Source organism: Telopea speciosissima, chromosome 1 (assembly GCF_018873765.1).
Source record: "Telopea speciosissima isolate NSW1024214 ecotype Mountain lineage chromosome 1, Tspe_v1, whole genome shotgun sequence".
Taxonomy (NCBI): Eukaryota; Viridiplantae; Streptophyta; class Magnoliopsida; order Proteales; family Proteaceae; genus Telopea; species Telopea speciosissima.
The window spans coordinates 56,142,643-56,165,269 of NC_057916.1; the positions used below are offsets into that span (position 1 = coordinate 56,142,643).

Sequence of the window (22,627 nt, forward strand, 5' to 3'; positions counted from 1 at the left end):
TTTTGACACATCTTGTTATAAATAATTTATGAGAAGTAATTTATCTGTATGTTGCTTAATATAATCTTGTTAATGCATGCATCCAGATGTTCTTATATGCATTATATTTCTATAGTACCCAGCGAAGAGTCGTGGGAAAATTATTTCTTTTAATCCTATCGTGTTCCTACTTTAATACTTATCATTTGCAAGCTTATTCAGCTCTTGCCTCTAATAGTGTATAGTGAATGAATTTCAGTGGTTTGCGCTATTTTTTCGTTAACTGATAATTCTATGAGCAATGCTAGGCTATCAGGATTTACTATCTAGAATCCCTCAATGGCATTGCACTACATGGTATCCCCTATATAATGGATTTTTTTCAAACTAAAATTTTTTGTTTTGCATCCAAACTGATCTTATCCTTTTGCAGGCCATCGAGAGTTCATTTGCAAGAAAATCTGCGGCAAGCATGCTTAGTGGGAAGAAGCCAGTCCCGGCAGCTGTGAGCTATTCAGTTGGCTTTTATATTATTTCCTCTATTTTAAACTACACACATTTTATTGGTGTTATTGAACTCATGTTTTGACTTAATTGAATGTTTCTCAGCTGGTCACTAAAAAAATTGGGGCAGTTAAACAAAGTGTTGGCAAGAAGGGTGATGGTGTTGGACAGTCAAAGGCTGTGGTAGTGGTTGAACGTGAAGATGTTGAGGTAAATCACCAGTCACTTGGTTCTAATTTTCTGTTGTTGGTTCTTTAACCTGATTTGCATCTTGTGGCATGTCTGTCAGTTTGTAATTTTGATTTTCAAAAAAGGATAAAAAGAAAGAGAAAAGTTGTTGATTGCTTTTTGGTTTGCTCTATGTCCTCAGCCAGCAGAAATGAGTCTTGAAGAGATTGAAACCAGATTAGGCTCACTTCTACAATTCGATACAGTATCTCAACTGAAGAGCAGTGTATGGAAAGAGAGGCTTGAAGGTCAATCTTGTTCTCTTGACCGGGCTTTATTATTTTCCAATTATTATCTTGTCCTATTATGGCTAGCTTATTTGTGAAATAAAAATTAGGGAGGGGTTCTCTGAGCAAGCGGCTCAGGGGCATAGTTGTCAAGCCGTCGATTAGGCGTCCAGGCGGAATTTTGGGGGCCTAGGCGACTATCGCCTTAGTGGTATTGAATGCCTAGTGTTATGGACCCTTATTTATGCCAAATATCATTCAAGTGGTATTGAACGCCTAGTGTTATGGACTCTTATTTATGCCAAATATCATTCAAGTAAATGATCATTTACTCAAACAATAAAACAGATGGTAAGGATTATCCAACAGGACTTCCAAGAAATTTTTTCAGGGTAGGTTTTTTTCACGAGGTTTTGCGAATGGCGGCTCCCACCAGGGAGGAGCTGCCCCCTGATCCCCCACCTCGCTTTGGGTTTGCGGCTGGCATAGTTGTCATGGCGTCGCCATGGCGCCGCCATGGCGTCCTGGCGCTGGGAGAGGTGGCATATCGAGCTACGCCATGGTGGATGTCAATATATCGTTCGATATGGCTTCCATGGCGACGCCATGGCGTCGCCATGGACGCCATACCACGATATGTTGGCATATCGGTCGATATTTGTACATATAAAAGTTAGATGAAATTTTTTTTTTTTTAAACCATTTAATAGCATAGATGCTTTGCTCCAAATCACATACACTAAAGAAAGACTATTGCTATCAAGCTTCAGTAAACAGGTTAGCCTATCATTTGATTTTTACTATTGCTTTCAATTATTTGATAGGTTAATCTATATTTTCAATTTTTCATACTTTCATATACACTAATGGATATTAGTTACACTTTCATGAATTAAACCATAGTGGCATACTATATTAGTAGTAGTGTAGTACACTTTCATGTTGATTTTTGATGTTATAGGACATATATTATAGCATACTAAATGACATTAAAAATACAGAAAATAAAAAATTAAACATGGTCGACATGCTCGCCATGGCAACGCCATGGCGGGCGACATGTCGATATATCGACGTGACACCCTTCCACCGACTTGGATCGCCGTGACGCCGTGACAACTATGGCTGCTGGTGGGCCTGCATCCTTTGCCTCCGTTGTGGCTAAATCGTTGTCATTGCCGCCGGTGGACCTAGAAATTAAAGATCCCTCATCCTATTTCGGGTGCCCTGCGATCTTCTTCTCAAAGGAGGAATTGGATCTATAGGAAAGGGCGTTCGCGACTGCACTCTTTGCCAAGTGCAGCTATGGGAAGCCATCGTTGTTTGTGATCAAGGATACCATTCGGAAGTCTCTGCACCTGCAAGGGGATGTGGTGGTGTCTACCCTGGACCCTCGTCATGTGCTTTTGCGCTTCTTTGTTCAGGCTGACTTTGTCAGGGTCTGGATGAAGGAACAATTACACATTCAGGGTTTCCTCTTTCGCTTCATGAAGTGGACAGCGGATTTCGTTTCAGGTTGGGAGTCCCCCTTTGCGCCGGTGTGGATCTCGTTGCCAGGGCTGCCGGTGAATCTGTATCAGGGAAACTTTCTGAGGTCAATTGCAGGGGCTGTTGGCAGAGTTTTGAAGGTGGATGGTGCTACGGCTAATTGCACACGCACGGTTGCAGCCCGTGTGTGCATTGAGGTGGACTTGCGTGTCACTCTGCCGGCGAAGATTTGGGTGGGCTGTGGCGCTAACGGCTTCCATCAATCGGTCGTGTATGTGAGATTACCATCATATTGTGCTTCTTGTTCGAAGATTGGGCATCAGAAGGAGGTGTGCAGGAAACCTAAGCGACAGCGGCTGGCCGGAGTCGCAGTTGCCAAGCCGGCAGAAGCAGCGACGACTGAAGTCATGGGGGAGGACAGGAACAACGATGGGATTTTCATCCCGCGTGGGGAGGGAACATCCTCTTGGGCTGTTCGAGTGGGAGGGGAGCTTCCTGATCAGCGTCAGGCCAGAGCTTCTCGTCGGAAAAATGGTCGATGGCGGCAGGTGGCGACAGCGACATTGAATGTTTAGTTGCAGGGGTGCTCTATGGGCGCTGATTTGGGGGAACGATTGGAGGGCCAGGTGGATTGTCCTGAAACTAGTGTTGAGGTGATCTGTCCTAAAACCAGCGAGGAGGTGGTTGGTGCTTCTAATGGGGGTCTTGCACCCAGCAGGCTAGACGATGGGGTTGCTCTAGTTTTGGCATCGCAGAACCTGGAGGATGAGGGTGTTGAGGAGGGCGGGACTGCGGTGGCAGTGGAGCTTCCATTGGAACAAGGGGGCGAGGAGGCTGTTTCGTGTCGGGGAGGGGTGAGGCCTTGCTCGGTTTCACCTTGTGATGTCGCAGTACCTTTCTTCGAGGGGGGCTCAGCTCCGGTGACCACGAGGGACGACTGGCAGGCGTCGATCTCAGGGTAGGTTAGCTGTGTGGAGATGGTTGAGAATCTCAGGTCCTTTCATGCTACGCTCCCTGAGAGGGTGAACAGGTTGGTGGGAAGACTATCAGAGACTCATATTGATCACGCTCCTAGCGTTGTGATGGGGTCAGAGCTGCCCACTGATTCAGTAGCAGGTGCCCACAATGGTAGAAGAAGAGTGCAGCCGAGAGCTACGCTCCTAAATGCAGCCGTGGTGTACAAGCGCAAGAAAATTAAGAAAGCTGCGGCTGTTAGGAGGACTCGGGAAGGAGCCCAACGTCGTGTCACGAGATCGATGAGGTCGACAATGGAAGCTACAAGCATTGCCCAATGAATTGTATCTTCTGGAATACTAGGGGGATTGGAAACAAGCCTACGTGTAGGCGTTTGAAGGCTCTTGTGAGTTCGAACAAAGTGGATTTGGTAGCAGTTGCAGAACCTAAAGCGCGGGGTTTCTAAGGCGCAGGTGGTGCGGAGGAGGATTGGAATGGACTCTGTTCATTGTTCGGATAGGTTGTGGATTTTTTGGAGGTCGGCAATGCAGGTGAGAGTGGTGGAAGAACATGGTCAGTTCCTTACTCTGGAATGTGTAGGGGGAAGTGCATGCTCTTTTATTGTTACATTTGTACACGGCCTCTGCTCGAGGTTGGAAAGACAAGAGTTGTGGGAGAGGCTTGAGGCGTACTCCCTTTCCGTTTCCTCTTGAGAAGGTGGGTGGTAGGCCGGCATGCTCTTTATCAATGGAGGAGTTTGGGGGCTTTGTAAACAGGGCGGCCCTTTTTGATGCAGGGTACGTTGGAAACATCTTCACTTGGTCCAACAACCAGGATGGCGCAGGAAGGGTGATGGCTCGGTTGGACAGATTCTTAGTAAATGCGGCTTGGGTGAGTGCTTTTTCCAGGTGCTCAGTGACTCACTTTAACTGGACTTGTTCGGACCATGCGCCTCTTGGTCTCTCTTTCGGGGCGGACACCCATCGTCCCATGTCAGGTTTCAAGTTTCAGCAGATGTGGCTTCGACACCTAGTCAGGCCTTTGTCAAGGGCCAGTGGGAAAAGCCGGTGCTGGGCACGACCTTCTGTATGCTATTCTTGAAGCTTAAAGGGCTTCGCATTGCTCTTCGCAGGTGGAATAAGGAGGTATTCGACAACATACATCAACGGGTTAGGGATGCTGAGGACGCGGTTAGCAGGGCTGAATCTAAGTTGGATTTGCGGGCTGATGATGACTCCAGGGTGGCCCTGGGGGCGGCTAGGGATAACCTACAGGAAGTGCTGTTGCAGGAGGAGATTTTCTGGAGGCAAAAATCCAGAGTTACTTGGCTTAAGGAGGGGGACCGTAACACAAAGTTCTTCCACTCCACGGTTAATGTAAGGAGGAGGGTTGCAGGTGTGCAACGCATCAGAGGGGCCAACGGGGAATGGATCTCTGATATGGAGGGGGTGCAGGAGGAAGCGGTTCGATTCTTTTCAGACATCTTTACCTCGCAGGGCTGTGTGGTGGATGAGGGGCTTCTTTCGGTGATCCCTACGGTGGTGATGGAGGCTGATAATACTTCTCTGTTAGCTGCCCCCTCTCTGGAGGAAGTTAGGAGTGCGGTCTTTGCCTTATCCTGTGACAATGCGCCAGGCCTGGATGGCTTCTCGGGGCATTTCTTTACGGCCTGTTGGGCTGTGGTGGGGCATGAAGTGTGGGCTGCTGTCCAGGAGTTTTTTGCAAGTGGTACTCTTCCGAGAAGCTTTACCGCCGCCAAGTTGGTCCTGATTCCAAAGAAAGACAACCCGGAGGTGATGGCGGACTTGTGGCCTATTAGCCTGTGCAATTTCTCCTACAAGGTCATTGCGAAGATCATGACATCTAGGCTTGTAGGGGTGCTGCCAACTCTAGTGGCGGAAGAGTAGGGTGCTTTTGTTCAGGGGCGGTGCATCCATGACAACATTTCCATTGTGCAAGAGGTGACTCATGAGCTGAACAGGAAGACGAGGGGTGGGAATGTGATTTTAAAATTGGATATGGCTAAGGCCTATGACCGACTGGAGTGGGACTTCCTGTGGAGGGTCCTCTCTAAATTTGGCTTCTGCAGGGACTGGATCAATCTGATCAAGAAGACGGTCGAGAACTGTTGGTTCTCTGTTGTGCTGGCAGGAAGGCAATCAGGCTTCTTCAAGTCTACCAGGGGGGTGCGATAAGGAGACCCATTGTCACCAACGCTGTTCATTTTGGCCGAGGAGGTGCTTAGCAGGGGGATCAAGGAGTTGTTTGTTGAGGGGCACGCCTCCTATTTCAGGCTCCCGAGAGGATGCTCGGGGATATCTCATAGCTTGTTTGCAGATGACACCATAATTTTCTCCAGGGGGCTGAAGAGTTCGTTAAGACAGATCATGGGCTTTCTTAACAGGTATGAAGGTTTTTCTGGTCAGCTGGTCAACAAGCAGAAGAGCTGTTTTGTGGTTGGGACTAAAGCCTCACCGGCCCTAGCTAGGATGGTGGGGGTGGTCACTGGCTTCACTCAGAAAGCCTTGCCAATCGCCTATTTGGGCGCCCCTCTACACTACGGAAGGCTTAAAATCAGTTTCTTTGATGGCTTGGTGGATAAAATTTGCAGCAAGGTAGCAGGGTGGAAGGGGAGACTTCTCTCAGCTGGGGGACGGGTCACTCTCCTGAAGCATGTTCTATCCTCAATTCCCATCCATGTCCTTGCCACGTTGGATCCCCCTAGAGCTGTTCTACGGAGGTTATATGGCATCTTTGCTGATTTTCTTTGGGGAAGCACAGATTGGGGAAAGCGTAAGCATTGGGTTAGCTGGCAAAAGGTGTGCAGGCCGTTGGGGGAAGGGGGCCTTGGTGTAAGGTTGCTGGAGGACGTTGGCCTATCTCTGAGGCTTAAGAGGCTGTGAAGGGTCCTAGCGGATCATTCTCTCTGGAGCGAGTTCTTCAGAGCCAAATTCTTCAAGGGACTTCATGTGTCTCTGGCGGAGACTCAAGGGGTGAGCTCAAGATCTTGGAGGAATGCTCTGGCCTTTAGGGGGCTGCTATTGGAGAGATCTAGGTAGCTGATTGGTACAGGGGATGTCTTCTTCATGCTGGACAACTGGTCTGGGGCTGGTCCATTGATTGATGTAGTGGACAATGGTCTTCTGGTAGATGTGGACTTGCGTGTAAAGGATGCTCTGGAAGAGGACGGCTCGTGGAAGCAAGGTTTGTTGGACCATATTGATGATGAGGCTATCAGGAATGACATCATCGCAAGTAACTTTCACATTTCTGACAGGACAGATGCCCTAGTGTGGGGCCCGGCAAGTGATGGCTTTTTTCAACCAAGTCAGTTTGGAACGAAATCCGGAGTGTAGCACCGGCTGTTCCTTATGCTAAGTGGATCTGGAACCCATCTCTACCTGTGAAGGTGGCATTTTTCGCTTGGCAGCTACTGAATGGCAAGATACCAACGGAGGTTACCCTTATGTCGGTGGGGATCCCGCTGGCTTCTAGGTGTTTCTGCTGTGGGAACCCCATGAGGGAGACGACAGATCATTGCTTGGTTATTGGTGGAATTGCCTCCAAGGTGTGGGGTTACTTCTCCCGTTTGTTTGACGTTGTGCTTCTCCCCGGCCAGGAAGTTAGGAGCCGGATTGCTCTTTGGTTGGCTAGCTGCCGCTTCCTCAGTGACTTTATCACAGGTTTGTTACCCGCTTTAATTGTTTGGGAGCTCTGGAAAGAAAGAAACAATAGAAAACATGGGGAACCCAGACGGGCTGCTCTCACGATTATTGGACGCATTAAAGGCTGGGTGAGAGCTATACCATTACCTACTAAGATTGAAAGACGGGGGTCTACGCGGGACAGATTGATTCTGCAGTGTTTCGACCTTGTGGTGCCGCCAGCCAAGGTCGTTCGCCCCGTCCCTTTTTATTGGTGCCCCCCTTTCTCTACGGTCAAGCTTAATGTGGATGGGGCCTGTAGGGGCAACCCTGGAGAGGGGGGGGGGGCGGTGTTATTCGGGACACGGCTGGAGCGATCCTAGCAGCGTTCTCACACTTTTATGGGAGATGCACCAACTCTATTGCTGAACTAAGAGCCTTAAGGGATGGTCTACGATTATGCCAAGAGCTGGGTTACAAAGACCTGATTGTAAATTCAGATTCGGCTACCACGGTTAGACAAGTAAACCTTAAGAGGTGTAGGATGTGGCAAAGGTGGTACTTGTTTCATGAGATTCTAGAGCTTGTCGAAGAGACGAGGGCCTCTGTGGCTTTTGCCTTCAGGGAGAGCAACAGGGCGTCTGATTGTTTGGCCAAGTGGGCTTGTGACACTAGGTCTTCTATTAGTTTTCAGCAGGACAACATACCAGTGGAAGGGTTTCATTGTATTATTAGGGAGGATAGAGAGGGCCTGCCTATCCTTAGAGTATAGCCCCACTTTTGGTTTTGCTGTAAGGGTTGTCTGGTTCAGTTTTTTTTGGTTTTATGAACCTGTTGGATTATTGGGCTGGGGTAAGGCGGAACGTCCCCCCCTGTATTCTTTATTCTTTTCTGAATTAATAAAACTTTGGGGCTGGCCCGGGTCCCAGAGAAGTTCGGGTTTAAAAAAAAAAAAATGATCATTTACTTTAAGATATTGATATTATTCATAAATAAGCAAATACCCCCTATTTGAACCCAATAAAAATAGTTAACAAATCAAATTCCAAAAGGATAAAAAAATTAGATATTTGATGGCAAGTGAAAATTCAACTTTCTAATGCTGGATTTTTTCTCAAATCTAAAAATTCCATAATTAATATGGTAAAACATTGCTAAAAACCAAAAGTGCGGTAAAACATTCATTTGTTTGATATATAAAAAAATATTTTCATTCAAAGCGAATTTTACTACATTTGCGCACATAAAAAAGGTTTGACCGGAACATAACTGCTTCAATATAAATCAGATTTAAGCAATCTTGGATTTGTTGGAAAACTGGTTTTGACTTCTACATGACACAAAAAGTCTCATGTAAGAATAAAATTATATGACCAGTCAAACTTCTTAGAGAACAAAAACATTTCTCTAAATCAAGAGTAGTTTAATATGTATAGATAAGATTATATTTGTTAAGAACAGTATAAACCAAATGTGAGACTATGTATACCAGGACAATGACCAATTCCAAGAACAGTATGAACCAAATGTATGTTTTGATTGTTTTAAACTTCCAATAGCTTGCTTCTTCAGTTCTGCTGTCTTCTAGTTCTTTGTTGATTTTGATGACTTGATGTGGCTTAATGTTGATTTCTGATGACTTGATGTGACTTAATGTTGATTTTTGATGACTTGATGTCACTTAATGTTGATTTTTGATGACTTGATGTGGCTTCATGTTGACTTTTGATGATATAACGTATACATTGTAGCATACTAAATAATGTTAAAAAAGAGGGGAAATAAAAATACACTTGGTCGCCTAGGCAACGTCTAGGTGGGCGCCTTGTTGCCCAAGTGCTTAGGCACCCCTCCACCACCTTGGGTCGCCTTGCCGCCTTGACAGTGAGGTGTGACTAAAGCGTACATAAGAGGGTCAGCAAGGTCATTTCATGTGAGGTGGAGAGAGATAGTAATGTAGGACAGGGTTGAACGTTCAACCAGTCCCAAAACAGGATCTGGAATCAATGGAATTGGTTCAGTTTGATGGGTTAAGGCTGGGATGGTTTAATAGGTTAGGGTTTAGGACAGGGTTAGGTTTAGTATTAGGGAAGGGGTCAGGAATATCAAGAAGATCAAGGGATTGAATCAAATCAGGTCTGCAGCATATGTACTCTCTGCCGAGTTCAATAGGTAAGCCAAAAATTGGGTTTTGAAGGGATTTTGGGAAATATTCTGTAGCAGACAATCTGCTGGGCAGGATGGGTTGAAACAAAGGTCGAGTGGAGGTCTTAAGGGGAGGAAGGTATGCTACAAAACTTGAAGAAAAGTAATGGCTAGATTGGGCAGGGGGTTGAGGGAATGAAATCAGAAACTTAGGCTCAAAATACAATGTAACCTCAGAACAGCAGATTGAGCAGAAGCAGAGCAGCTCGGTTGAAGGGATGAGGCTTCTAATGGCTTGAGAACTTGAAGGGAATGAAGAACAGCAACTGAAATCAACCTCCTGGGCTCATACACCAGTTCCTTTCTCCATGGATAAACACCAAGGAAAACTTCAACACAAGCAAACATGCATAATAGCAGTAGTTAAGAATCAAAATCGTTCCCTAGTATGGCCCCCTGGGTTGCTTTTATAGATTACAATGAAAGAGAATGGCAAGGAGTCAAAATTAGAATCAAATTAGAAACTTCCAACTTTGACCCCTTACCCTTACTTGGGTTACAAGACACTACCCACCCAAATATATAGTGGCTGATGTGAGACTGACTATTTTAATAACAACTTAAATAAATAAAAGACACAACTAAACTATGGGACCACCACTTAGATTAGAATAGCTGAACCAACCAGTTCACTGGTTCATTACAAGACTCAACAAATAAAGCATAGGCATTTTGAGAAGGCTTGTTGTTGTTCTTCTTCTTCCTTGAATACCCCCTGCCTTCATTCGCTGGAATTTTGCTTGCATCTCCACCCCCTCCTTCTCGGTCCATGTTAATGGATCCCCTGCCGGATTCTTTCAATCCAAAGTTGGCATCCGTCAAGGCTGCCTTTCCCCCTTCCTCTTTTCCCTGGCTTTGGAAGTCCTTTCTAGGAGTCTCCAAACCAAAACCGACCTCGCATCATCTCCCCCATCCCCAAATGCAAGCATCTTAACCTTACCCACCTGTCCTTCGCTGATGATCTGATGATTTTCTCCAAGGCTTCTCACTCCTCTATCTCGACCATCATGTCTTCTCTTCACCTCTTTGAGACTCTCTCCGATCTCCGTATCAATCTCCTTAAATTCAAAATCTTCCTCTCTGGTATCCTTGAGTCTGATAAGGAAGCCCTCCTGTGGCTGACTGGCTTCTCCATTGGAGCCCTCCCTGTCAAATATTTGGGCCTGCCTCTTATCCTGGCTCGGCTCTCTAGTCACCATTGTACCCCCATGCTTGACAATATCAGGAAACGGCTTCAACTTTGGAAACCTAAACTTCTTTCCTATGCGGGCAGGCTTGAATGCGTTAGATCGGTTCTCCAGGCTTCTTATATCTATTGGTGTGGTATCTATGGTATCCCTAAAGCCACCATCAAAGCTATGGAACGCCATTTCTGTGCTTTTCTCTGGAAAGGGAAAGAAACCTCCAAGTTCCTTCACCCTATCAGTTGGAAGTCTATTTGCCTCCCCAAATCTGAAGGAGGCCTTGGTATTCGTCGCATCCGTGACTCCAATACCGCTGGCATCCTGAAGCTCATTTGGAAAATCTCCTCTAGTCACGACTCCATCTGGGTCAAATGGGTTTACTCCCACCTCTTAAAGCATGATTCCATTTGGACTGTCCCCTTCTCCCCCGACTCTTCCAGAGTTTGGCGTAAGATCCTTCTCCTTCGCCCCTTGCTCTTAGAGCTACCTCCTCCTCCATTGTCGATGGCTCCTCCATCTCCCTATGGCTTGATCCCTGGCACCCCCTGGGGGTTCATTACAATGTCTTTAGCCCTAGGCAGATTTATTCGTCGGGCATCCTCAAATCTGCCCCCCTCTCCTCCATCATCTCTCGAGGCTCTTGGTCCCCCTTTCCTTACCAGATCTGGCCTTCCCTTCCCCCCGCCTCATGCGGATAAGGTCATTTGGCTTCACTCCTCCAATGGCCCTCTTCAGCTCTAGATCGGCCTGGAATTTTATCAGGAACCCTGGCCCCTTAGTCCTTTGGCATAAGTTAGTTTGGTTCAAAGGCCATATCCCTCGCTATAGCTTTACAACCTGGAGAACCCTTAGCCTTGACTCCCAACCCTCCTTATCCACAGACACATCCATGCCCCCCCCCTTCCTGTGTTTTCTGCTGGAATGGTGACGAGGATATTCCCCACCTCTTCTTTGACTGCCCTTTGTCCTCCTCCATCTGGAAGAAAGCCCTCACTACCATTTGGCCCTGGTGCAGGAGACCTCTTGCTTTTCATAGAGAATGGCTCTAGCTTGACATGACATTCTCAGGTAGCTCCAATTGTGACACTATTGGTAAGCTTGTTTTCGGTTCTGCAATTTATTACATTTGGATGGAGCGAAATCTTAGCAGATGGACCTCCAACTCAAGAACTTATGATTTGATTTGGAAAGCCATCTCCTTTGCCGTGTCCTCCAAGCTCAGTTGTATCCCTCATAGGCCCATTTTAGATACCCCAAGGAACAGGCATATTGTTGTATCCTGGGGTCTTGATATTTCTCTCTTGCAGCCTCCTACCTCTTCTTTGGTAGCTTGAGGCTTGTTTCCTCCCCCCCCCCCTTTATCATTCCCCCTTGTATTCCTCCTCCCCTTTCTCCCTCCACCCCCTCCTAGGGTTTCGTAATAGATTTATTTATTCACCAAAAAAAAAAAAAAAGAAACAGAGGTGCTAGTGTACCCTGCCCCAGTGGCTCAGAGAATATTTTCCCTAAGAATTATTAGGTTGGTAATAATGGTCAGTGTGTCAACAAAGGAAAAGAGGGATAATATGAAGAAAGAAAAGCTTGTTTCCTGCTCTTTTGTCCTCCTTTATTCTTTCCCATGTTAATTTACTTGAAAGCGTACCAATGACTCGATTCCTGAAGCAGGAGTACAATCAGATCTAACACTAGCTTTTCTCTCTCTCTCTCTCTCTAAACAAATGAACATTGTCAGGATTCATGTTCTTAGTAAGTTAACATCTCAATAGAAATTGAAAGAAAGATGCACATGGGCAATAAGCCCTGTTGATTAACCAGGGAAGCATGGAAGTGTCAAAAGCACTCTGGTTTTGTCAGATAATAAGACTTTGGAAGGACTCTGCAGTGATTTCCATGAAATTTGTAACAAAGGGAAACCCTCTAAGCAATCTTAACCCTCGGGATACTTAAATCTTAGCCTCAGCCAAAATTGAACAGACCCTACCTTAAGTAGATCAAACTTAATGACTAATGTGTGGGATACTACTTTGCTGGGTGACCATATATGAGATACATAAGAGGACGATAATATGTATAAAGCTGGGCTCAATGGAGAGGGATATTTTGCCTTCCACAAACTAGAAAATCAGCCAACCTCTTGAAAATTGGCTTAATCACTAATTGAGTTTCATTTTTTTTTTCCACTTTAGCTATATTTTATTATTATTATGTTGCAATTTTGTTTTATTAACTTGTTTTGCCCCTGCTTGTTCTATTGGGTTTTTAGTATCTTCTAGCAACTCTCTCTGTGTTCCTTTTGATTGATTCATCAATCAGTGCCTGATTGTGGATGTTGCTACTCTTGAGTTTAAACTTAGTATGATGGAGCAAACAATGTCTGTACAAGATTTGACAATATCTCTCATTGGTTCCTTTTCAACCAATACGGCATGAGGTTGAGAGCACTGATATTTTTCCGAGTTAGATTGATATCTTGTTTAGAAGGAAGAAATAATTATTAGGTGTAATGCACAATTCAGAACCTGAGTTAGGCATGAATTGAAACTTTGTTTTTGGGGTGTGAATATGTTTGAGTTCCAGAGGAATTAGTTTTGTATGTTACCTGCGAAAGATTTTATTTCCTTTTGAAGGAGTGCCATAAATAAGCTTCATTTCTTGTTGCAGCAATTGTCTCTCTGAAACAGCAAGTAGAAGGTCTTCAAGAGATTGACCAGTCAGCAGAGATTTTGATTCGTTTATTATGTGTTGTTCCTGGGTGGGGAGAGAAAAATATTCAGGTAACTAGACATTTCTATACCAAGATCAAGGAACTTATTTTATAATCGTGATATATCAATAATTTTTTTCTCTCCCTATGGTTGCAGGTCCAGCAACAGATTATAGAAGTCATTACTCACATAGCTTCATCGGTGACTAAATTTCCGAAACGATGTGCTGTACTATGTCTTCTAGGTGGGTCTTATGCTTACAGAATTGCATTCCATTTTTGTTCTTAAAAGCTTTACATGAGTCAGTTGTACAGTAATTGAACAATGTTTTAATCACAACTTTACGTTTATGAAATACATTGAAATGAGAAAAACTTGCATCTTCTTGGGTCAGTTCAGTCACTCACTTTTGAGTGTTGTTAGATAATCAAAGTCTGCCGGGTTACTGCTGCATTTTTTACATCCCTTTCGATAGTTATTGGCTTTTGACCTGGCTTGCTCATTAGCTGATTTTATAGCTTTTCTAATATCCCTCGAAATTACAGGTATAAGTGAACGGGTGGCTGATATTAAAACCCGTGCTAATGCAATGAAGTGTCTGACTACTTTCTCTGAAGCAGTGGGTCCAGGATTCATTTTTGAGAGAGTAAGTGCTGTTTTTGGTTTTTCATTTGCTCCCCATTTTATACATACACGATTGTTTGTGTGTGTAATTTTTTTTGTTTGTTGTTAATTTTATGTATTTTTTATGCCTTATTCCATTGAAGAGCAACTTCAATCAGTTTGCTTCTTGTAGCTTTACAAAATTATGAAAGAGCACAAGAATCCCAAGGTTCTGAGTGAGGGAATTATGTGGATGGTTTCTGCAGTTGAGGACTTTGGCATTTCACATTTAAAGCTTAAGGTGTTTTCCAGTTCCATTTTCCCATACTCCTATGTTTACATTTTGTGTTCAGTTTTAATCCTATTTGTGGTTCATATGATGATGTGAATATTCCTGTTGTGTTATTATACAGGATTTAATTGATTTCTGCAAGGACACGGGTCTTCAGTCGAGTGCCGCTGCCACTAGAAATGCAACTATAAAGCTTATTGGTGCACTACATAAGTTTGTCGGTCCAGGTGCTCATGTTAATCTTTCCTGTCAAATATTGGGTACTTTCCATATTCACGATGGGGCTTTAAGATTTCTGCTGTTACTTGTTACCAGATATTAAAGGGTTTCTTGTGGATGTCAAGCCTGCACTTCTTAGTGCACTTGATGCTGAATATGAGAAAAATCCGTTTGAGGTTTGATGTTTTGTTTTTATTTCTGAGCTTTGCATCTATGTTTACTTCACAGTGGGGCAATACTAATTTTGTTCAATGGTTTAGCAGGGGACGTCAGCAGCTCCAAGAAAAATTGTTAAGGCATCGGACTCCACTTTGTCTATGTCTGCTGCTGGATTGGATGGCCTGCCTCGTGACGATATTAGTGGGAAAATCACGCCTACTCTTATAAAGAACTTGGGTAGTTCTGATTGGAAGGTCTGTGAGTCGAAGCATTCTTACTCAGTTTGCTGTATGTTATTTTGTTTTCCTGGTACTTGCTGTTTGTGTGTGCAGTAAGCTTGGTATCCCAGTAGTTGCAATCATAGGTCTGATTTTTATTCTATTTTTCAGGTCCGTTTGGAATCTATAGAATCAGTTAATAAGATCTTAGAAGAAGCCAACAAGCGCATTCAACCCACTGGAATTGGTACGTGATTTCTTTCATCTGTTTGCTTGGTTACAGTATAGTCATCTGATACTGGTTAACTGGATAGAAAGACAGAAGGAAATTTTCTTTTTTCAGTGTACTTATCTCCAGTTGTTTATGCTTGGAATGTCAGGGGAGTTATTTACTGCCCTTAGAGGCCGTTTATATGACAGTAACAAAAATTTAGTAATAGCAAACTTATCCACCCTTGGTGGTGTTGCATCTGCTATGGGTCCAGCAGTCGAGAAGGCAAGCAAGGTTTGCATACTGCAAGAATTTGTGCTTGTTTAATTTTTATTTTTTTTTATATTTTGGTTTTTTAAGTTTACTTTTAGTTGCACTTTGAAAAGTTTGACTTCTTGCAGGGGATTCTTTCTGATGTTTTAAAATGCCTTGGTGACAATAAAAAGCATATGAGAGAATGCACTTTGAATACCTTGGATTCCTGGGTTGATGCTGTTCATCTTGATAAAATGGTACCTGCTGACCTCGCTTAATTTTAACCTTGGTTTTCTAATATTTGCTGATTGAGTGTCATGGGAATTTTCCTTGTCTGTAGGTTCCTTACATTACGGCTGCATTCACTGACACCAAGCTTGGCTTGGAAGGGCGAAAGGATCTTTTTGATTGGCTAACCAAGCAACTTTTTGGATTAAGTGATTCATCTGATGCCATTCACTTGCTGAAACCAGCTGCCACTGCTATGATGGTACATATTAAGTTTTAGATGTAATTCTCAACTCCAGTCAGATATTGGAGCAACAAGTAACTTTGTCCATAATTTGCATTATTTAGGACAAATCTTCAGATGTTCGGAAAGCAGCAGAAGCATGCCTTGGTGAAGTTGTGAGAGTTTGTGGAGCAGAAGCTGTATGTGCCTAGGCCCTAAAAATCTAATTTTCTTTTATTTTAAAATTTAACTTTGAATTGGGCATATAACATTCTCTATCATCTGTTCTTCTATTTTAGGTGTCCAAGCATATAAAAGACTTACATGGACCTGCTTTGAATCTTGTTCTTGAACGTTTAAAACCATCTGGGACCCTCCAAGGTGTACCATCATAACCTGACAGAACGGTATTCTTTTCATTTCACCCTCCCCCCTGCATATCTGTTGTGTTAATCCTTCTTGTTTATTCCCAGATTCTTATGATTCACTGACGTCTAAAACAAGCTCAAAAGTTGGAAAATCTAGTTCAAATGGTTATGGTGATCGTGTGTCAAAGCATGGCAGCAGAGCTATGTCTTCGGTCTGTCCTATCTTATTGAAGCCCTTTCCTTTACGGCATAAAAGAACAGGTCCTGATTGTTTTGTTTTTTGGACAGAGAGCTATTCCGGCAAAGGGCTCAAGGTCAGATTCCATTGTGTCTGCTCATGACCTTGCTGTCCAGTCGCAGGCTTTGTTAACTATCAAAGACTCAAATAAGGTACCTTTCGATGCTGTGCATTTTTGTGGTTACTGCCAAGGTTTTAGAACTTGGTTTTGCCCCTGGTTTCACCAGGCCACGAAACCGAGATATACCGAGATCGCGGCGAAATCTTGCATTTTTTCCCGTCTCAACTCGATGGTGGGTTTCGATGGCCATATGGCCAAAATTGGTCCTGAAACTTGATATCCACCCTATTTTAGGCCTTTTAAACACAGTGGAAACATTAGTTTTTACAAATTCAAACCCAAAATGGTACTTTGACTTCGGACCCTAGGTTGATAGTCTACGGCATATGCGAGGTCTACCCTAAGCTAAGCCACACAATATTTAGAACTTGTATAATTAAAGTAGAGGTATAAAACCACTTAAAAAAGCATTAGGAATTATAATACATCAAACCATAAACCATTTTAGCATTAGGCATCATATTCATATTTCATAATCATATATGGTGATGGTTCGACGGTTTGTTAATAATTGTTAGAAACTTGGAAAAAAAGTAAGAGACATAGCCACACAGGTTAAACAAATACAAGTATAAGTGTGTAACAAGTCCTACCATTTGAGAGTAGATAGTACTGAAACGAGTGGCTGAAGGTAAAACAGATATTTTTCACTATTTTGATCATGTTTCTATGAAAATAATGATCGGTGGACATTGTATCACATGTAATAAGTACATAATCAACAAACAAGCATTGATCATGATTTTATGAAAAAAATTATTTTTTAGCTGAATAGTTATGTAACAGTGTTCTTGAGAAGCACACCAACTCCCTTTCTTGATGTTGAAGCTTGAATGCTGAATCCACAGACTTTAATCTTCACTTAGAGGTGAGATTTGCCAAAAAAATCCACGAAAGTTGAGTTTTCCCTTCACAACAGACCGAAATTGGCGAGAGGAGGCAAGATTTTGACTTTGGGGTCAAAATCTCGCCGAGAGGGGGGGGGTTATATGTTATAAGTTGGTCTAGTTTGAGTCGAGACCGAGATATAGGTCGAGATCTCAGCAAGATACCGAGAGCTCGGTTGAGATATTGTATGCCTTTGGTATGGCATATGGTTTTGTCTCGAGAGCTGCTGAAACTGAGAAAATAGCGAGATCTCGCCGAGATCTTGTACCATGGTTACTACTTAAATCCTTTCTATACTTGTTACACTGCGTGTTGAGTGTTGATTCTGCAGGAAGATAGAGAGAGATTTGTCATACGCAGGTTTAAATTTGAAGAGTTACGATTGGAGCAGATTCAAGATCTTGAGGTTTGCATTAACAATACATGTGTTGTATGCATTGTTTATTTTCTTTGAACTTCTGTCAGTGTTATCTTATTGGGACTTTATGCTGCAGAGTGATGTTATGAAGTATTTCAGAGAAGATCTACATAGGCGGTTGCTAAGCACAGATTTTAAGAAACAAGTTGATGGGCTTGAGATGTTACAAAAGGTTTCCTACTATCAAGTTCTCAGATCCATGGCTTTGTTTTTAATTTTTGAAAATATTATTTGTAGTTATACTATCTTTGATTGAGCAGGCACTTCCATCCATTGGAAAGGAAATAATTGAGCTTTTGGACATACTTTTGCGGTGGTTTGTTTTGCGGTTCTGTGAATCAAACACAACGTGTCTTCTGAAGGTGCAGTTTCCCCCACCTTCCTTGTGTGTTGGTTTAATTCTTTCGTAGGATATGATAATTCTCTTTTTGGCATAAATAGGTCTTGGAGTTTCTTCCTGAACTTTTTGACGTATTGAAAGATGAGGGTTATACTCTTACTGAAGCAGAAGCAGCCATTTTTCTTCCATGCTTGATAGAGAAGGTTTCTCCTTGATACCTCTGTTGTAGCATGAATTTTTGCAAACATTTTGCTGATTGATTGAGTTTTCCATGGTATTTCTTTCACATAAATACCTAATTTCTGGTGGATAGACTTTTATGATGCACATTTTTTATTATTTTGTAAATAGTCTGTAATAAGTTATGTACTTGACCAAAACAAAAAACGTTATGAGTAATGTAGTTCAATTACTGGTACCCTTGTTGTCCTGTCAATTGGATGGAGTGGGAGATATAGCATATCACTAACATCTTACAAAGAGTTCTCTAAATTTTTTTTCCCTTGATTGTGCTGCAGTCTGGACATAATATTGAGAAAGTACGAGAAAAAATGCGGGAGTTGATGAAGCAAATTATTCAATTATATACAGCAAGTAAGACTTTTCCATATGTTTTTGAGGGCTTGCGCTCTAAAAACAATCGGACGCGGATAGAATGTGTTGATCTTATTGGTTTGCTAATTGATCACCATGGAGCTGAGGTGAAAATGGGGTTTTGTTTCTTTTTTGTCTTCTTGGTTTTTACTTTTCTTCCCATGGAGACATTATGTTTCATTTTATCCCCTTCTACAGATGGGTGGACAATTAAAGTCCTTGCAGCTCATTGCCAGTTTGACGCCAGAACGAGATGGTGAAATTCGGAAAGCTGCTCTTAATACTTTAGCTACTGCTTACAAGAGTCTTGGTATGAATAGTGATTCTGCATGTTCTTTTCCTTTAAATAAGGAGTCTCGCTTTGAAATATAATTAACCCTTTGTACATTTCAATGTATCAGTTGAAGGATGAGCAACAGTTGCATCATATTTGAATACTGGGGATCTATTACTAACAAAATGATTTTAGTGAGATTTTGCATCATGATTATTATGTCTTACTTTTCTGTCTAATTGTGTGTGGGGTACAGGAGAGGACATATGGAGGTTTGTGGGCAAGCTGTCTGATGCTCAGAAAAGCATGTTGGATGATAAATTTAAGTGGAAGGTTTGTATGCAATTTCTTTATGTCCTCTTGTCATGTCTATTTCCATTATTCATGGTTTGTTTTTGTTAGGTCCGTGAAATGGAGAAAAGAAAGGAAGGAAAACCAGGGGAAGCTAGAGCTGCTTTGAGGCGTTCTGTTAGGGACAATGGGTGCGCCTTCTCCATCCATATTGTCTATTTATTTTACAGTGGGTACAAGATTTCACTTAGTACCATGTAGTGTGACCTGTAGACCTGTTGGGCCTGTTGAAGGAAAATATTTCATTTAGATGTGTTAAACCTACAAAAGGAGGTCTTTTTCCTAAAATTGAGCTCCACTGTCTGAATTGATGACATGCTCATATTTTTTCTCAGGGTGGTGGAGGGGGGGACCTTAAATTATCACTCCCATGTAAGGGTGCATCCCATGATTATGACTTGTGTTGTTTCCTACACCCAATTTCTTGTTAATGGATGACTCAGTGACCCGTGAGTCCGTGACACAGACCCAAATACACTAGAATGTCTAGGTTCATTATGCACATGTTGATTATGTTAGGATTTATTTCTAGATTTGTAATAATCTATGATTATTATAAATAAAGCGGTGGCCTTTGTCTATTCGACAAGCTAAATCATTCTCTTCTTCTTGTTACTCAACTTGGTATTAGAGTCTCGTCCTTTATTGAATGATTGACCTAGCTTGCTAAAGAGTAACGAAGTGGGTTGAATACAAAAGTGAAATCAGTTTGGTAATTGATGGCAATGTACTAAGAAAGCGCAACTCTACTCTATTAGGCCGAGCGAGAAAGAAAGGTTGCCTTAGACGTAAAGGGGCAGGTAAGAAAGAGAGGTGAAGTGACTAGCTTAGTGACTGTATTCAATCTAAAAGGTTGGCTAAGTGACTGTCAGTGCTGTTACCTTATGGTAAGAAAGCAGTTTTTCAGTCTTTAACAGTTGCTTAAAAGTCAACTCAAGGTTTCCTTTTTTTTTTTTTTTTAGTATTAGCTGTCTTTGATAACTAGTCTAGGGATCGAAGCTTCTGTTTCTATGAGAATCCCACCCAGATAAAAGATCATATGTGCGCCCAATCCTTTTTCTGGAATTTTTCATCCCCGCCACTACCACCGTTGCACCATCACCACCGCCTCTGAGGCGTCGACCTCATGATTCAACATGGTTGATTGAACATGTGTTAATGCATGTCGGACCACTCTATATTGCTCACTAAGCCCAACTGCCACCTGCCGATTTCCGCCTGGCCCTGCCCAAATATGGGAAGAGGATTCATTTAAATCTAATTCTCATATTTGGTATCAGAGCCAGCGCTCGATGGGGGGGGTGTATGTGGCTGTCTCGTGCGGAACGAGATCTTAGTCCCACATCGCTCCTCGAGGATAGCACTCTGTGCTTATATGTGGTTGCCAACCTTCCCCTGTTAGACGCGTTTTAACGGGTGCGCTAGCGCGACTCAACCAACCCTGTTGCCTTTGCCTGACCTTGTGCAGTCCTTCCGGCATCTTTGCCGACTTGTGCAGGCCTCTTTGCTGCCTCGCCTGGCCTCACAAGCCCTTTGCATAGCACCGCCGGCTCCCTGCCACCATGCCTATGCTCGACAACCCTTCTAGCATCTCCGCCTGGATCTGCTCAGGCTTGCCGGTCTTTTAAACCCTTCTGCCGACCTGCCCAAGTACCGCCAGCCATGGTTCAAGATTTCGCGAAATATCGCCGATATATCAGCATGTTAGAATATATGGGCCAGAATACCGTAGGGGTATTCTGGTCCTTTTTCCCACTTTATCTCCCACTTTCTCCCTCTTTATTTTCTGTTTTTATTATTTTATTTCTGTATTTTTCCCCTTGTCGATCTCTATTAGAATAGACAAGGGGAGCACTCCTAGTTTGACTAGGAGTGTGCATTCCTAGTTGTTTCTATTTCTGTTATTAGCATTCCTACTTTGATTAGGAGTTGTACTCTTTGATTCTATTACTATAAATAAAGGGCTAAGTGATAGGATTAATCACTTAAGCATTAATCAACTAGTTGTTCTCTCAACATAGCATATTTCGGAAATCTTGACACTACAGAGACGAAATGACCATACGAAATGAAAAAAGTACAAATTTCGGCAAAATTTCGGGATATTTCGGGATTTACATGGCAATTGTGGATGACTACACTCGTTTCTTCTCCGAAACTATATTTTGGTCCACGTATGTCACTTTAGACAGAGAACAGTGGACGTCAACTCCAGTGAAGCATGAGTGGGATCGATCCAGGAAGGCATAGTAATTATTACTAGGATTTGTTTTATGACAGTGGTGAGTCTTGTGAGTTGCGACTTTGTGTATTGACTATTGAGTATTGAACTAATGACTTTTATGGAGTTTATGAGTTATGAGTTATGAACTTATGCACTTATGACTTTATGAGTTTAAAGTTTAAACTAAAGGCTAAATTTGACTTTATTTTTGTTTCATTACTTTGTTTAAATTTGTTGTTATGTCTTTTAGTACTTAGACAATGTGTATTTAACTATTTATACATCAGGGTCCGACCGTATACTGTCAATCAAGGGTGCAAACCCAAAACACCACTTTGAGTTCACTTTTTGGCAATATGAAGGTTTAAATGTGTTTATTTAGCTTAAATAAGGGTGTACATAAAGTATCAGGCCTTAATATGGCCAAAAACCCACCGAGATGGACTGCCGAAATATGATAGAAAAAATACCATATTTCGGCGAAATTCGGTAAATTTTGGATATTTCGGAAATCTCAACCTGCCCGAAATGGCGAGACGAAACGAGATCTTGAACCTTGCTGTCAATCAAGGGTGCAAACCCAAAACACCACTTTGAGTTCACTTTTTGGCAATATGAAGGTTTAAATGTGTTTATTTAGCTTAAATAAGGGTGTACATAAAGTATCAGGCCTTAATATGGCCAAAAACCCACCGAGATGGACTGCCGAAATATGATAGAAAAAATACCATATTTCGGCGAAATTCGGTAAATTTTGGATATTTCGGAAATCTCAACCTGCCCGAAATGGCGAGAACCTTGCTGTCAATCAAGGGTGCAAACCCAAAACACCACTTTGAGTTCACTTTTTTGCAATATGAAGGTTTAAATGTGTTTATTTAGCTTAAATAAGGGTATATATGAAGTATCAGGCCTTAATATGGCCAAAAACCCACTGAGATGGACTGCTGAAATATGGCAGAAAAAATACCATATTTCGGAAATCTCGACCTGCCCAAAATGGCGAGACAAGACGAGATCTTGACCCTTACCGCCAGCCCTTTGTTGCCTTGTGCCGACTTCCATAGCATTCGTTTTTGTCCATATGCTTGTTGGCAGTTGCTAGATCATCGTATGTGTGACCATTTTTGAGGTATTTCTCATCAAACTTCTTGTGCTTATTTTCTTGGTGTTATGACGAAAGATTTTGTTACTTCCATTAGTACCGGGAGTGGCCCCTTGAATCGCCTTGGCACTCTACACCATTCTCTTCAGCCAGGACCCACCAAGTTGAATCGACTTAATT

At 42.7% G+C, this 22,627-nt stretch overlaps 1 protein-coding gene across 1 annotated transcript in view; it reads left to right on the plus strand.

Moving 5' to 3' along the window:
* Positions 1 to 22,627, plus strand: part of LOC122648760 (protein MOR1-like) — a 54,433-nt gene that overhangs the window by 7,026 nt on the left and 24,780 nt on the right. Inside the window, exons 5-30 of the mRNA XM_043841979.1 lie at positions 413 to 484; positions 589 to 693; positions 854 to 959; positions 13,075 to 13,187; positions 13,275 to 13,362; positions 13,664 to 13,764; positions 13,915 to 14,022; positions 14,135 to 14,240; positions 14,329 to 14,408; positions 14,496 to 14,645; positions 14,781 to 14,856; positions 14,990 to 15,114; positions 15,222 to 15,332; positions 15,416 to 15,565; positions 15,652 to 15,726; positions 15,826 to 15,907; positions 16,000 to 16,106; positions 16,183 to 16,284; positions 17,473 to 17,547; positions 17,636 to 17,731; positions 17,820 to 17,921; positions 18,001 to 18,102; positions 18,418 to 18,600; positions 18,692 to 18,803; positions 19,024 to 19,100; positions 19,170 to 19,249. Coding sequence (XP_043697914.1) covers positions 413 to 484; positions 589 to 693; positions 854 to 959; positions 13,075 to 13,187; positions 13,275 to 13,362; positions 13,664 to 13,764; positions 13,915 to 14,022; positions 14,135 to 14,240; positions 14,329 to 14,408; positions 14,496 to 14,645; positions 14,781 to 14,856; positions 14,990 to 15,114; positions 15,222 to 15,332; positions 15,416 to 15,565; positions 15,652 to 15,726; positions 15,826 to 15,907; positions 16,000 to 16,106; positions 16,183 to 16,284; positions 17,473 to 17,547; positions 17,636 to 17,731; positions 17,820 to 17,921; positions 18,001 to 18,102; positions 18,418 to 18,600; positions 18,692 to 18,803; positions 19,024 to 19,100; positions 19,170 to 19,249 — 2,684 coding nt within the window. The remainder of the gene's footprint in view (positions 1 to 412; positions 485 to 588; positions 694 to 853; positions 960 to 13,074; positions 13,188 to 13,274; positions 13,363 to 13,663; positions 13,765 to 13,914; positions 14,023 to 14,134; positions 14,241 to 14,328; positions 14,409 to 14,495; positions 14,646 to 14,780; positions 14,857 to 14,989; positions 15,115 to 15,221; positions 15,333 to 15,415; positions 15,566 to 15,651; positions 15,727 to 15,825; positions 15,908 to 15,999; positions 16,107 to 16,182; positions 16,285 to 17,472; positions 17,548 to 17,635; positions 17,732 to 17,819; positions 17,922 to 18,000; positions 18,103 to 18,417; positions 18,601 to 18,691; positions 18,804 to 19,023; positions 19,101 to 19,169; positions 19,250 to 22,627) is intronic.